The sequence below is a fragment of the Aulonocara sp. 'chitande type north' Nkhata Bay genome, linkage group LG9, assembly GCF_057382095.1.
Source record: "Aulonocara sp. 'chitande type north' Nkhata Bay isolate Kocher_YH1m ecotype deep benthic linkage group LG9, A_spYH_male_GT1.1, whole genome shotgun sequence".
Classification (NCBI taxonomy): Eukaryota; Metazoa; Chordata; class Actinopteri; order Cichliformes; family Cichlidae; genus Aulonocara; species Aulonocara sp. 'chitande type north' Nkhata Bay.
Window position 1 is genome coordinate 13,157,475 of NC_141352.1, and position 15,154 is coordinate 13,172,628.

The following is a 15,154-nucleotide window of genomic DNA, read 5'->3' on the forward strand; positions in this document are numbered from 1 at the left end:
TCTACGGCAATCATTTCCATCAGTTAAGGTAAGACTTTATGCATTGAGCTGAACAGCAAACCTGGCAACAAGCTGCCAGTTAATTTGCAGTATACATTCATTTAACTCCATTCTTTGAATGCAAAGTAAATAGGACACCAAAAGTTTACATTCAGTATATTCAGTATCCAGCTGAAATGGAAACGAAGTCACAAACACTCCAGCAACATATAAAGCAACCTCCAGAGAGAAAAAACACAATGCAGACGTGGCAAAAACTGCAGTTCTTGAAGGTGCTGCTTCAGACCGGCTCAACTTTACAGCATTCAAAATCATATTTGCAGCCTGCTACAAATATGATTTTGGGCCCTATGGATAGTTTCTCCCTTCATAACTCTCAGCATATATTTTTTAATAACCCGTCCACGTGGATGCTGGAGTTAGGGGTGTGGCCACACTGACTGACAGGTGTCCCAACACAGGCAGAAGGTGTCCATTAGTGTCAGCTAGGCCTCATCCACTACTTTAAGTCATTATATGTTGTTGGTGCTTATTTAGCAAATATTATGGCTTGCTGTGTCATACAAATCATCCAAGATGTTAATGTTAATTTGCTTTTTAAAAAGTGACATTTTGTTGTTTTTATTATTACATAACTGATGTTAAGTATAAGCATATTTACATGTGTCTCTCTGTACTGCAGATGGTAAGTAGTGACTGGTGGGTTTTCTCGACAGCGGCATGTATGTGAATCCCCGGCGTGAGCACACACATCCCCACACCTTCAAAGGCAAAGACACATTTCTCTCCTTCATGTCTAAGTTCATTGAAGAGCATGCTGTGAAAAACACATGCCCCCCTTCCCGTGCCTTTGTGTCCTTCATACTTGCATCCTTGCTCCTGCACTCATGTAATTGCAGTAGACAATCAGATGCCATCTTTATAGGCGCATGGTACAACTGTCACAGCGTGTAAGAGCACGATGAAGCGTGGTCGATAAATCCTGTCAAAAGAGCTTACGACGCGCTAACGCTCCCCTCACCACCACGCAGTGTTGATTGTTCCAGTGAATCAGTCAGCGAGAGATGGCGGGGCCCTGTTCTTAGCAGATGTCGTGGCCGATCCCGTTCCCTCACTCTGATTTTGTTAATAAGAATTAATGAAGGGTAGCTGTTTGCTGTTGCGTAGGTGGACTGTGGTGTGTGTGTGTGGGGCTGTCCATCTAGTACGGTTCGTAAAGTTGAGCTGACAAAGGTGTTGGGGAGATGAGGCAGGAGGTGATACAGGTAAAACCTAAACGCTTGACTCTCTCCCCGCATCACAAAGTCAATACAGTGAATGATGTAATTCTGCAGCTTCTGGAGGCTGGAGAGGATGGACAGTCATCAGCTTGGTAACTCAAATGCAGTCAAGCTTATTTCAAAGTTTTCAATAGAAGAATACTGAAAATATTGGGGGGCAACAGATGTTGATGTCAAACAGTGGAGAGTCTTAGACCTTCTGAGATACCTGCACAAAACCATCTTGCAAGCTTTTAGTGAAATGTTAGTTGCATCCATGCCATGAGCTTATGATGTCAGATGCAGGGAACGCAACAGAGCCACAGCAAGGCCAAAAAGAGTTTGTGTTTCATTTCCTTGCACACTGTGACTTTTGTGGAGTCAGGACCACTGCAGAAATAATGATCTTAGATAAAAACAAACAAACTAATCGTGTTTCCTAGCAACCCAATCAAAATATTATATTTTTTAAATTTTTCTTTTTACTTTTTTAAAGCTCTTTTTATGCCTGACTTTAGAAAGAAAGAAGGTGGTAACAGGGCCATTCCCTATCACAGCTCATAAATCATCTCTATATTCTGATGAGGACCTTACATTATTGACCTTTGACTGGTCCCTCACAAGGAAGAAAATTGTATTTCACTATTATTAAGCTGCAGGAGAGGCGGGGGACAGTTGGTATAGTAGAAAGCTGTTGAGCTTGTCAATCTGGGGCCACAGTGGAGGGTCACCCCTGCAGAGAGTTGCTTCCCTCGCATTCAGAAGTCATCATGAAGGTCGTCCCTAATTGGTGCCTCTGTCCTGTGTACCTGCTGTGGCCCCCTCACTCTGCCTGCACTCAGGTTTGATCAGCGAGGAGCCTAACTGTGAGGCCTTACCACAACGGCGTTTTGAGATTTGGCTGACCGCTTGAGCAAAGAGCGAGGACGAGAGAGACAGTTTAAAAATGACTGACTCGTCAGCATCGTGCTTCAAAAAATATCTTGGGATAGATTAAGAAACCCCCCCCCCAGGAAACTAAAAACCATCCCATGCCGATTTTAAACGATAGATAGTCACCTTATTGTCACAGATCTCAGGGGTGTCAAACATAAGGCCAGGGGGCCAGAATTGGCACTGCCAGATTTCAATCTGGCCAACTGGACATTTTTGGAAAATATGGAGGACATAAATTTAGGAATTTTAACTGTAACTTTATAAAATTTTAAAACTTGTCCTGCTGATAACGACTTCCCCCCATGGCCATTCATACTAAACCAAAGTAGGAGATAAACAGATTAATGACATAAATGTTTCATGTTTTTCACAATCTAAAAGAGAAATCGTTATTTTTTATACTCTGTCCACAGTAACATAAATAACTAAAATAAGATGAATTATACATTGTTTGTGAATTATAAAAAACTTTTGGCTCTATAATTACAGGACAGTCTTGACAATAGGATAGACTTTTTTCTGTAAATTTAGTTTTTTTTAATTTTTGACAATGCTCTGTATCATGTAGAAAAACTGAGACGTACTATTGTTGGTGTCGAGAAATCTCAGGGATTAAACGTACAGTTCAACTACTTGAGAACGATAGGTAGGAAAGTCTCACTGCTCTGACCCACTTAAGATCAAACTGGGTTGTATGTGAATCACCTGGATATCAACCTCACAGCATTAACACACAAGATGAAAACACTTTTTATTTCATTACGTTATTTTAATTTTCAGCTGTGATGTTTGATCATCTCTTTCGTGTGCAGAAACATTTGCTTGTCACTTTTATTGGTTTATTTTCTGCCTTTTTTTTTGGGTCAATTTGATTCATATATTACTATGTAAACAAAGCTGTTTATGCACCTTATTAACTGCAGCTGTCAGTTTCTGTTTCAAACTAACCTGCTTCTCGCACCTGTAAGCTCCACAGGGGCGTTCACTCATCACTCCCTGAATTCTGCATTTAAATAAACAACAATTTCAAATGCGAACTCTGTGACTGAAAGGTTTTTATTTTTATAATAAAAGTATTTTACTGTTGCCACGTTTGTAACTATGGAAACATCACACACATAATTTTAGATTTGCCCAGCTGCAAGTTAAGAGGGCATAACTTTTTTTTTAACACCTCAGAAGTTAGCAGGCCTGTCAGATGCTACGCGTTCAAAACTGCATTCCGATCTAATGTTAACATAACCGGGAGGACAAGGGCTTCTTTAATGGTAGAGAACACCATAAAAATGCTCCAGCTAGTCACAAGGCTCACTCAGATGACTGCAAGCGGTTTATATCCTTCACATCTACTTTTATAACACTTGCCACAAACACACAGCGTGCAGTCTTACAGAACCCTGCTGAACAATAGCTCTGTATTCTGGCTGTGCAAAACAAATTCATGAAGAATATGCACACTCTGTAAGAAATCAGGGGTCATGAGCTGCGGATCCCTTTGATTTATTGGCACAGGATGAGCATCATGATTACACCGGATAACAAACCGCTGAGGTTTAAGCAATGAACAATATGCAAGACATGCTGGCGGGAAGGGGATTTAAAACAACAAAAAAACATGGCTGAAATGTCAACATCTAAAAACAGAACGATAAAGCTATGAAGAGTATTACATAAAGTTGTCAGTCCCACCATGTAAGAGCTGTAAGGTTTAAGTAAAGGATGATTTTATGGCGTTACTCCTCTAACCCTACCTCATTCTGCTTTTATCGTAGCTTCATGATGCTAAAACACAGGTTAGACCAACACTGCCATGATTTGGCCTGTAAATGGTGCTAATAGCAAACAGCCAGTCAGCAGCAGTGAGGCTTTCGGAGGCACTGATTATTGTTCACATGTCACAAAAAGATCCCTCTGCCTCTGGGTGCTCTTCTTCTCTGCGTGGCCCTCTCTCCTTTCCTCCCTCGCTCACTCTCTGCCTCCCTTCGTCCTTCTCTCTTCAGTAGCCCCATGGGAGCGTGAGGGTTGAAATGACACACAGTGGCTGACTGTCGCCCAGGGGCCTGGGTTCTGGCCTTGGCTGGCTGGATCTGTGTGGCAGCTGGTGAGCCCGCTGCCCTCTCTCTGGCCTGCAGCATCAACAGTGGTGGTAGTGGGACTGATTGGAGCCTCACTCTGATCTCTGACTCTGGGGCTGACGCTCAACTGCTCACTGCTGCCCACACAGCTGGTGGTGAGGAAGTGGAACACGGAGCGGGGATGTAATCAGGAAAAGAACAAAAACACGCACACAAGCACACACACAGAAACTAAACAGTCCACTAAATGCACACGGAAAAACGAAATCCTAACATAATAGCATCAGATACAAGGAGACGATGGCAATACCCACAAGTCTGTGGGGTCACGATATGGAACCTGGAACATCCTAGAAATGGGACCGACTGTGAGGCTGCACGGAGGAAGCAGCGTTTCCCCAAGGACATAACGTGCTTCCAGTTAAGTAACATCTTAAACCTTCTTTGAAACTGTAATACATGTTTGAGTTCAAGGCTCAGATTAAACAAATAATCATTCATAAATAGAAACACCTTTCAGCCAAGCTAGCAGCATTTTACTGCAACCCACAAAGCCACACAAGACAAAACAAACGGCCTCAAATCGTCGCTCCCATCATCACTGAGTAAGCATTGAGGTGCCAGACTTCTCATAGTGTTAGCATTACTGAGTCACCAAAGGGTTACAGTGACAGACACCCTTCTTTCCTTCACTTCCTTCCTTCCTAACGCTTCATTAAAACAAAAAGCCTACTCTATCAGGCAATATATTTATTAAAAACAGTGACCTTGTGTGAAAGAATGATTGAACTGAATTACATTTGTAGTAGCAGTTATTCCCTTTATAGTACCTAACATAGAAAAACTTTGTGTTCTTCGCCTATCCTACATAACCAAAGATAAGAGTACAGGTTTGCGACTAAAACAAAAACATCTAGGCGAGAATAAGAATCTGAAACGCAGAATATCAGTGTTACAGTATGGAAGTTATGATCGTGATGTGACGCAGTCTTGGTAAGCACACGAGTTGTCCAGATCTGCGGCAGGATAGTGATGAGTGAGACTGGATAGGCGGAGGGTGGTGGTCAGGTCTCAGTGGTGTCTGCTGGTGTAAATTCTGTTCCTGAGCACAGCTACTGGAGGGAGGTGGTGCCGGACACCAGGGTAGCGCTGGATGTGGTCGAACCAGCGGGTAACATTCACATACTGCTCCCTGTCCTGGATGGCCAAGTCAACCTGGGAAAGAGAAGATCATTGGAGGTGACGCGTTTAACCGCATCGTGAAGGCGAGTTAAACTGACAGAAAATCTATTTAACACAGTCAAAGATGGTTTAACATTCATGAGTTTCCTCCAAAAACAATCAAATATGAACCATTACAAGTATAAAGCAGTGCGTTTCCCTCTTCCCTCAGTTTTATCCTGTTATCAAAAACATGTTAATGCTGCCTATCTGGGTCTCAAATACACTCGCAAAATAGATTCTTAAACACGAGTTTGACTTCCTGGTTAAATAAGGATGAATACAATCAGTAGAATTTACTCTCATTTTGGTGAAAACCTGGATACTTTCTTCTACACTATTTAGAAATCCCATTAAATGAAGAAGGAAAAAAGGAATCCAGTTTTAGTGAAACTCTTATGAGGAAAACAAAACGCTAAAGAGAGGCTACATGTAAGCAATGCTTACATTCATGAGATCACATGCGAGAAGTGTTGATGCACTGGTTTAGGTTGGTTTGAATGTTCTTATCTAAAAATAATTACACTTGAAGAACAGCTTCATGACGGCTGCCTTTTTTATGCACTTTTGATGATGTGCTCTGATTAATATGGCACTCATATGTGATATAAAACATGTATTTGTCTCTGCTGTCACAACTGAGCAGATATCAAAGCCTGAAACAAACCAGTTACAAAGTTCAGCAGATTTCACATGATGATAATCACATGGTAACCAATTTTACACTGGTTTTCTTTTAGTTGCAGCATAATGCAGGTGGACAACTGGGAATATTTGAAGCACTAAAATGGCCTTGGAAAACATTATTAAGCGTGTTTTTTTTAAATCACATAATTAAGCGGAATATGGAAATTCCTCAAAACGGACAACGATCCGGCCTACAACCATTCCAGCATCAGTCAGGTTTAATGTTTGTGTAAAGTAGTTTCCCATGAATTGAACATCAGCGCAGGCTGTGGTTAAGGGTTGCACTAGCTGACCTTCTGTCCCCGAGGTTAAAAACCACACTGACTGCAAACCAAAGTGACGCCCCTCTGCCTGGTGGCGTGGAGTGGGAGGAGGTGGGGGCCTTCCATCTTTGCCACAAAAACTGACATCTCTGAACATGTGATCTCCCCCCGCCTCCGTCTCATTCTGCCTTTCCCATTTCTGAACTCGCTTGTTTTTTTATCCTGTAAGGCGTAGCAAACTTACTTGTCCCTGGTCTGAGGGTAAAGACATCACTTTATGCCACATCGCTTTATCTGACTGAGGAGAAGTGAGAATCTGTTTATAATCTGTGTGTTTATTGCCAGCTTGACCTCGGTGCCCTGTGGCCATGTGACTGGTCTAATTGTACGTTATGCAAGATGACAAATTCCTTATTAAAGTTGAGGTTTGACCGAAGTGATTGTTGATAAGGAGAGAAAAGCGTGAAAGATGGGGTGGATAGATGAATCCTTGCTTCGGCAAGCGCGTACGCTAAATTGGATACGATACAGAGAAGATTAGCATGGCCCCTGCGCAAGGATGAATCCTTGGTAAATGATTGTAAGAATGTAATTAGACAAATAACTTTGAAAAACCTAAAGACAAGTTTCTAAAATGTTTGGTTGTTACAAAGTGTTTCCTAGAAGCACATTATAAAGATTCAAAGTTAATGTGAACACCCCAGAATACATTAAGTTGATAAATGTGTAGAAACATTGAGGCTTACGAGTGAAGTCGGCACATAAGGGAGCTTCAAACAGGTAACTTACTATGACTGGATGGATTCCATAGTACATAAAAACATCAGCTAAGGTGAACTGGTTTCCGGCCAGATAGACCTTGTCTTGCAGGTAGAGATTGAGGTCCTGAAAGAGGAAATTTCAAGAGCATAAGACACGCTATGCAAATCAGGTCATTTCTTATGATAATTTATGCATTATGGTAAGTATTTCAATGCAAACACAAATGTCTTAATGTGACAGATGGACACATTATATGAATCACTAATGAAGCTGATGGGTTTGTAGCATAAACCTATTCGCTGGAACGTTGAAGGCAATATAATTACACCGCAAAGCAAGACACGAAGTAGGCAAGCTTCATGTTACTCGTGCACGGGAGAGAACCGGACAAACGCCGTTCCTTCGCTTGGCCCCAGTTGCTCTCGTCCGTTCTCCCGTATCACTGTCCTTTTATTGAGGTTACATGAATATGCATAGGTTCATTAACATATGACGTCTACATACACAAAGAGTACCTTGTGTGTGTGTGTGTGTGTGCTACTGCTGATCAAAGGGTCATAAAAGCACACAAGCAAACATCCTTGGTCAGGAAGAGGGTAGACCCCCCCTCATCCTAGATAACACAGTAAGGAAGTCTAGCAGTTCATTTATACACAAAAAGCACTTAAACTAAAACAAATGTAACTACGTTAATCCTACCATAACAATTAAACAAGGTACGAACTTTCCCATGCTCCCAGTGTGGAATGCACACCAGGCCTCTGTAGCCTGTTAAAGATCACACAACTTATCACTACACAATTGATTATACACTTCTAAGCATCTATGGTTAAATATTTCTAAGCATAAATGAGTAAATGTTTCTAAGCATGAATGACAATCAACAATACAACTCTATCAGAAGCATCCCTAAAAAAAGAGATGCTGGGACTACGAAATGTTACTGTCTTGATGGACGGTATAGACTTAAAGGGGGCACATCAGCAGGTTCATTAACCTATATATCTGTGGGTGCGTGAGGTACACGAGTCTGGTTCATGGCTTGCGTGCGTGTCTGTGTGCTGCTATGTGGATAGGAATAATATGTAACCTGAGGGGGAATGTCATCTCTCCCCATGACTGGCGACTTAGCACAGATGCTGTACAAAACGGGCTATTTGTTTACTTCTCAACCAAATGACTACAACTCTCGCTTGCAAATCTAATGAAGCCGTCTTAAACTTGGGCGGCACGTCGTGCACTCCTCAGTCTGTGTCTGTGCAAGCAAAGTCGTGCATGGAAGTGCTGGTCCCTGGGGAAGGGACCATCTTTAGCACTTGTACATTGTGCGAAGGCGAGGGAAAACTCCAAACACACACAGAGCATCTTGGGGGCAAATGGAGTTATTGTGCGGGAAGTGTGGGTGATGCCAAACAAGGCATGAAGACTGCAGACTTCCTCCCCTTCCACAGTCAGATCCTTGCTTTTCTGTAGCCTACAGCCATCAGGCTGAAGCCTAGTCGAGCATCAGAGGAGAGGCAGCTCTCCTGCTGCCCTGCACCCAGCACATGGAGCTCAAACCTGGGTTCTTTGCTACCTGCTAACTGTGCATCAGTGCTGTTGTTGCATTCAGATAAAAATCCTACAGAACAGTCAACTCGAGCTGATGAATAACTAAGAAAAGGAGATACAGGTGCACTAATGAATCACACCTTTTCTTTATTATTTCTGTACAAACTTGATGCTCCAGATGCTATTTTTATTGTTGCTGCCATTCTTGGACTCAGACACAGTGATCTCTCGAGTTTATACCACTTTCATTTGGCCTTCAGGCAACCATAGCCGTCAGTACTCTGCTCAGTACTCCATCCATCCATTTTCTTATCTGCCTATTCAGCCTTGGATATAGAGGGAGGTTGAAGCCTGTCCTGGCTGACACTGTGTGAGAGGCTTTTTACTTTCAATTGTAACACCTGAAAACATTAAACAGGAGTCAAAAAAACAGAATAAGTGAAAATTATTTCTGTTTACACTGAGAGTTTACAGTTTTGTCAAAAACTGAATGATCGTGCTCTCCACTCACTGAAGACAAAGTACTTAGCAGATGCAATCATTTGTATACTACAGCATTTGCATGCTGAAACAAAAGATAATAGTCAAATTGAGTGGCAGCAGGAAGTCTTCAATACTGGCCTGATTTGTTTAAAGTGGAGTGACAGACTTTCACCAACACTCAGCTTGTCTCTGGGTTCAGGGCCAACCCAAACTGGCTTGTTTATCAACATATTACATGAGTGACAAGATGTTTACTTCGGAAACAAGTCTCAGCTTGCGAAGCAAAAATGTCTTATTTGCATCCTGGGGTGAGAAAGTTTAAAAACTCCTCCAGATGACACTTTTATCTGAGCATAATTTAATGGGAGATGACTGGTGTGCTTAAAAGGAGAGCGTTAAGGACGCGGCTCAAGCAGCAGGACAGGACAGGGGGCCACCGGGCACCAGTGCTGAGCTGCTCAGGGCGACTTCCGTCTGTAAGTGGCACCATTAAAATATTTAAGAGGCCTGTCCAGATAACATGCTGCCGCACAGCATGACTTCTCAGCCATGCCACAACAGCGTGTCACGCTGAGAAGTGCGCACATACACACACACACACACAAATGCACAGACACTTCACGCTGACAGGACGGTGCCAAGAGGCGCGCGGCATCCAGCCGACCAGCGGCTGACGATCCGTTTCACGCTGACTGGCGTCAGGCACATTAGAGTATTTTGCTCTGTCGCGTGGGGCCATGTCACTGAAGGGCCATACATCAGCCCGTATTCCTGTCGCTCGCGCCTTAATAAGGCAAAGAGACACACACATTGACCCAACTGGTGGTCACAGGAGGTCAATGTGGAAGAAACTGTCAAAGAAACTCTCAAAGAAAGAGAACAATTTTAACACTGATTTTAGCACAAAGAAAAAAATAAGACTTCTAAGCATGCTTGGAAACATCAGGATTAAAATCTGGGATCATTTTAAGTACGTATGCATTTAACTCTAGAAATGCTGTTTCAATGAAAAGGAAAGGATTTCCTTGAAAATCAGCTCTTTTACCTTTAGGACGGTCTTGATGTCTTCCTTTGTGCAACTGTCGAGTTTGGTCACTCTGTACTCGAGCCACTGCTGCACCACCGCTCTGCTCTCTGCGGTGTCACCCAGCAGCTCTGGGCGCTTGGCCTCTTTCGCCAGGTGACAGGCGATGGTCACCAACCCCACCAGCGGAGGACCATTATTATTCTGTAGCACAGGTACCTGGAGGGCGAGGAGTGACAGTGAGGGGTAGTTACAAACAATCATTTGAATGCATCAGAAGCCAGCACTGTCTTTCTAAATAACACGCTTCATTTCCAGTGATTGCAAAACGTCCCTAATAAATGCATTTATTTTATTAGACTGTCTGGATCTCATATGCACGCCGATTATCAATGTGTAATTTGGAAAATACTGATTAGTGAAATTACGATGGATGGTTAGGTTGATATCCAGAAGAAAGAATTTAATATGGGTGGGAAAAAATACTTTCACAACTTTTCCTTATTAACCTTTCACTACAGCATCCGTTAAAAAAATCTGGAGCAGATTGCTACCCCCACTTCTACAAAAACATTATTTACTGTTGTTTTATTTACTGACATATAGATAGATAAATTCAAATATCCAGTAGCTGCATTTAAAAACAAACATACGTCCGGTCATAAATATGAATAAAAGGATAAAGTAATTAATGTTAAAAAAAAAAAAAAAAGACTGTTTAAAAATACAACAAAAACGGTTTAAGGTTTTTAGGAGGACGCAAAATGTGTATGAATGAGTGATGATGATTCGATGATAAGGGCTTCATGTTGAAACTCTAATTTGTTCATACTTTATAAGACATTATTATCAATAGCTATAATTTTTCGCAATTTTCCGTTTCGCAAATATGTTTATTTTCCCCTGAATGAAAATAAATTGCATAAAATAAATAACAAGAATTTACTATTATTAGTACTACAAATTAAATTTATATTATTCTAAACATAGTTCTATACACTACTAGAGTTCACTTGCTCTGTCCATCCCATGGTACTGACAGCTAACTCCTCCCCTCGCTTAGTTTCAATGGACGGCTATAGACAAAGCATGGGGCTACGTCTATTATAGCTTTATGCTATCCACTATCCTGACTTTTCCCAACAAGACCGCTGGCAAACACATCTCTCTGCGTGGAAATGCTGGGGTAATGGAGAAACTTAGCTGACAACAGACGAACAGCCCGATATAGACACACTATAAGCACAGCTTTATTTCCAACACACATGCATGGCATGTTAGCACTCCCCTGCTATAGCTAGGTGTCCCGGTTACAACAGCTCGGAGGGCGCCTTTCAATTAAAATGGCAATTGTATCACCTACAGTAAATGACACAATAATGAACCGTTATATCACCTTTTTATCCCCCTGCGTACTGTACTTATTCGCCTTTTTTTGTCCAAGGTATTTCTCCAGCGAAGATAGCTCCCGCAACGCCATGTTTGTGACTGTCGGACGGGCAGGGTAATGTGCGAATGATGTGATTGGCTTAAAGTCGCAATTCCCGCCCACTCACGCTTGACTGACTGAAGATTTAACCAAAGAAAACTTGGCATACGAATCCTTTCATTGTATTGCATCAGAGCTTCGCCCAACTTAACCGATGAAACCAGTCTGTGAAAAAATAAAATAAATTAAAATACAGATACCTTTATGTTTTATTTAGTAAGGGCTATTATATAAAATTGCTATAAAATTACTTTGTAAGGAACTATGATGATAACAACAACAACAACAACAACAACAACAACAATAATAATAATAATAATAATCTCCAAATAGATTACATAATTTTTTATTTCAGGAAACAATGAAACTCATTCCTACATATACATTAATTTGATCATAGATTTATTGCAGATGTTTTTTAGATCAACCTGTGGATGCAGGTTACAATGCAAGGTGTCGCATGAAATTCACTGGGTTCAGGTATTTTGTTTTTATGACTTTCACACGTTTACACCCAAATAAATGTTGCTGCCATGGGTGGAGGAGAGTGCATCTACCAGACTGCAAAAATTGCTAAAAATCAGCTCAGTGAACCTGGCACTGGCCTGGCCTGGCCTGGCCTCTGAGCTCCCCAGATTCTAGACCAATCAAGTGTTCATGGGATGGGATGAAACAAGCCTGATTTGTAGAGACCCCACCCTGCAACCCACAGGATCTAAAGGAATGCCAGCGTTTTACTGCCAAGCACAATAGTACACACCCAGAGGTCTTGTGTCTTAGCCCCAGCAGACCAGAGCTATTATGGCATCACAAGGCAACCCGCAGTATTGTGCAAAATTCTTGAATCATCCTTCATTTTTTTTTAATATATCGATGGGCGCATGTCCAATATTGGGTGTAACATAGTAGTGCACTACTGTAATAACATTACATAGTTCAATAACAAAGTAATGTAACTTGCTACTGTACTAAATTTAGTAATTTGATTACAGTTACAGTTATGCTGTTACTTTCCTTACAAAGGGTTCTTCAGTTATCTCTGTGCAGTGCAGTTAGAAAGAAACATTTTTCTTCCTTTATTTAAGTAACATACTGCATTACTTTTAAGAAAAGTAATGAGTGACGTGTAATACATTACTTACCCCAACATGACACGGCCTCCACCATGTTTTACAGATGGCTGCAGAAACTCACTGCTGTCCCTCTGTCCTGGCCTCCTCCAGGAGGCTGATGAGGTTTCAGTGAACAGTAGACGTATCAGCTCATGGTCCAGATGCTCAGACCCTATGTCTGGATTTTTCCCTGTTTCTTAAGGACATGACTGTCAGATACTGTTTATCTGCTGTAGAGAGTTTTAAGGCCTGACCGTTTTTCTTTTATCCAGTTGCCCCAAACTATTTAAGGACACAGTGCACACCATGCTGAGAAAGACGTTTTCAGCTAACAGCTCTTTCACCTTTTTTTTTTATCATCTTATAAGATAAGATAAGATAAAACTTTATTAATCCCTCGGGTGGGTTCCTCTGGGAAATTCGGTTATTGCTGATAAAGTAGTTTTATGTCTGTCAAACTGTGTTATCTTTGGTAGTTTTCATAGATTCAACTAAAGAAACTGAAACAAACAATGTGTTTTTGTGACAGGCTGCTGCCAATGAAGATACAATGTAAAATTGGTTCTTTGATAGGCTGTCTGTTATGTGTAGACACAACACTGGTTCATCTTTAGGGTTAGGTGTGTTTTTTTATGTTTGAATGACTCATAAGTCTGTGCTAGGTGAAAAATGTTTTGGTGTATCTGAATATTTGGATAACTGATATTGAGTCTAAGACTTATTGCTTTCTGAGCCAGTCTATTGATAATACAGATTAAAAACAGCTAATCCAAACTATTAGTCCGATGATCAATAACCACTCAGACTACAAACAGAGTACATGCTGAAGCCAGAAAGCTGGTGCCTTACTATTAGATTTTGAATATTTATAAGCGCATTTCTTTGTAAAGAGATGAGTGCGTGGCTGTTCAGTGTAGTTTGAGTTCAATAAAAGCACAGTATTTGTGTATCCCAGCATTCCCCTGGTGTACTCTTCTTCTGTCCATTCTTAGTTGCGTGCATCTTATCACTAAAGCTTTTCTTGTGATGCTATGTGGTCAAATAGAATCAGAATGACAGAGGAAGGTCTGGAGTTCCAGTCTGAAGTCCTGCAGCAAAGTTTTCCTGTCCTGTCCGTCTGCCTCTGCAGTGTGTCCTGGATGTGACATCGTGTGTGGCGTGTCTTTTTGGATATATACTGCGCGCATATGATTTACCCATAATGAAATGTCACATGTCAGTCAAAACTAGGCTTACTATGTACTGTGCAGGTTTATGTGTGTGTGTGTGTGTGTGTGTCTGAGTACATACTCGTGTGTTTAGTGAGAGTGACAGCTGTGCTGAGGTGCCACACTGCAAACTTTTCTTTTCGAGCACATCCTCGCTGCAACAACTCACCTCCATGACAAGACGTAAGGTTGCATCAGCGACTAGCAATACAAATCAAAATCATCTTTTTTTGTTCCTCTGGATTTGATCCACTTTAATGATAATGCAGTAAAGGCTGCCACTTTGAACTGAAGCCAGTGCTGTCCGCTTTTGTCTGGGACTACATTTAGTGGCAGTGACTCAGTATCCGTTTGCTTTACTTCCTATTCATTGAATGCAGTAATTAAAAGATACGCAGGCAAGAAAAAATATAAAAATCATCAATAAATGACACGTCAAAGTGGGGATACAGTCGACCAGTGGTTTTCTGTGCAATAATAAAAGAGAGCCACAGGGAGGACAGGGCGAAAGAATCAACTTCTTAATCAAAGGAGACAGTGAACGCAGCGCCCAAATTCATGGAGCTAAACTTTCTTTTAAGCACATAAAGGAATCAAATTCATAGAGAGATCAGGAGTGGATGTCAAGCTCGTATTGAGAGAAGTTCACACTGTAGTCTAACATACCAATTTCAGTATTTTAATATCAACAGCCTTTTTGATTCTCATGCAGCAGCAGCCGTGCTTCATGTGAACTACTTTCACTGATGTTTATTGCCTCGCACATCCAGCGCATCCACAATGTTCCTTTTCGCTGCGTACGCTTAATATAGAAGAACAGATGATATTTTTAAACCCAATTTGCTGAGAAAAAGCTGTCCCAGAAAACAAATTAATTATAAGAATGAGTACGCAGACTATCACAAATGATTAGATGCCGTGAAACGAGGTAAGCCTAATTCTCTAACCTTTCAGTTTTGTTTTGGGTTTTTTTGTGGGCTTTTTTTTTTCCTGTTTGTTTATAGGCTCCAGCACATCATGCGCTTTCACCCTAGTAGGGCTTCCATAAATGCATGCCTGCAGCATTAAAGTGCATCTCCTTTAA

The 15,154-nt window shown here is 41.4% G+C and overlaps 1 protein-coding gene and 1 non-coding gene across 2 annotated transcripts; one reads left to right on the forward strand and one right to left on the reverse strand.

Annotated features, from left to right (window-relative positions):
- Positions 1-3,232: 3,232 nt before the first annotated feature.
- eef1e1 (eukaryotic translation elongation factor 1 epsilon 1) lies at positions 3,233-11,884 on the reverse strand. The gene is made up of 4 exons (XM_086305932.1): positions 11,658-11,884; positions 10,283-10,480; positions 7,231-7,326; positions 3,233-5,485 (listed from the first exon to the last, which is right to left on the reverse strand). The coding sequence occupies exons 1-4, from the start codon at positions 11,739-11,741 to the stop codon at positions 5,342-5,344; spliced, it is 522 nt and encodes a 173-aa protein (XP_086162058.1). The 5' UTR covers positions 11,742-11,884; the 3' UTR covers positions 3,233-5,341.
- On the forward strand, positions 6,932-7,035 carry LOC147321820 (U6 spliceosomal RNA). Its single transcript, XR_015131134.1, has one exon. It is a non-coding gene; the product is annotated as a U6 spliceosomal RNA (small nuclear RNA).
- Positions 11,885-15,154: the final 3,270 nt, after the last annotated feature.

Excerpts from the sequence above, each read along its gene's own strand:
- eef1e1 (XM_086305932.1), bottom strand. The coding sequence starts at position 11,741 with ATGGCGTTGCGGGAGCTATCTTCGCTGGAGAAATACCTTGGACAAAAA. Across the intron at positions 10,481-11,657 it reads GTACGCAGGGGGATAAAAAG|GTACCTGTGCTACAGAATAA; the intron begins GTGATATAACGG and ends CTCGCCCTCCAG. Across the intron at positions 7,327-10,282 it reads ACATCAAGACCGTCCTAAAG|GACCTCAATCTCTACCTGCA; the intron begins GTAAAAGAGCTG and ends TTCCTCTTTCAG.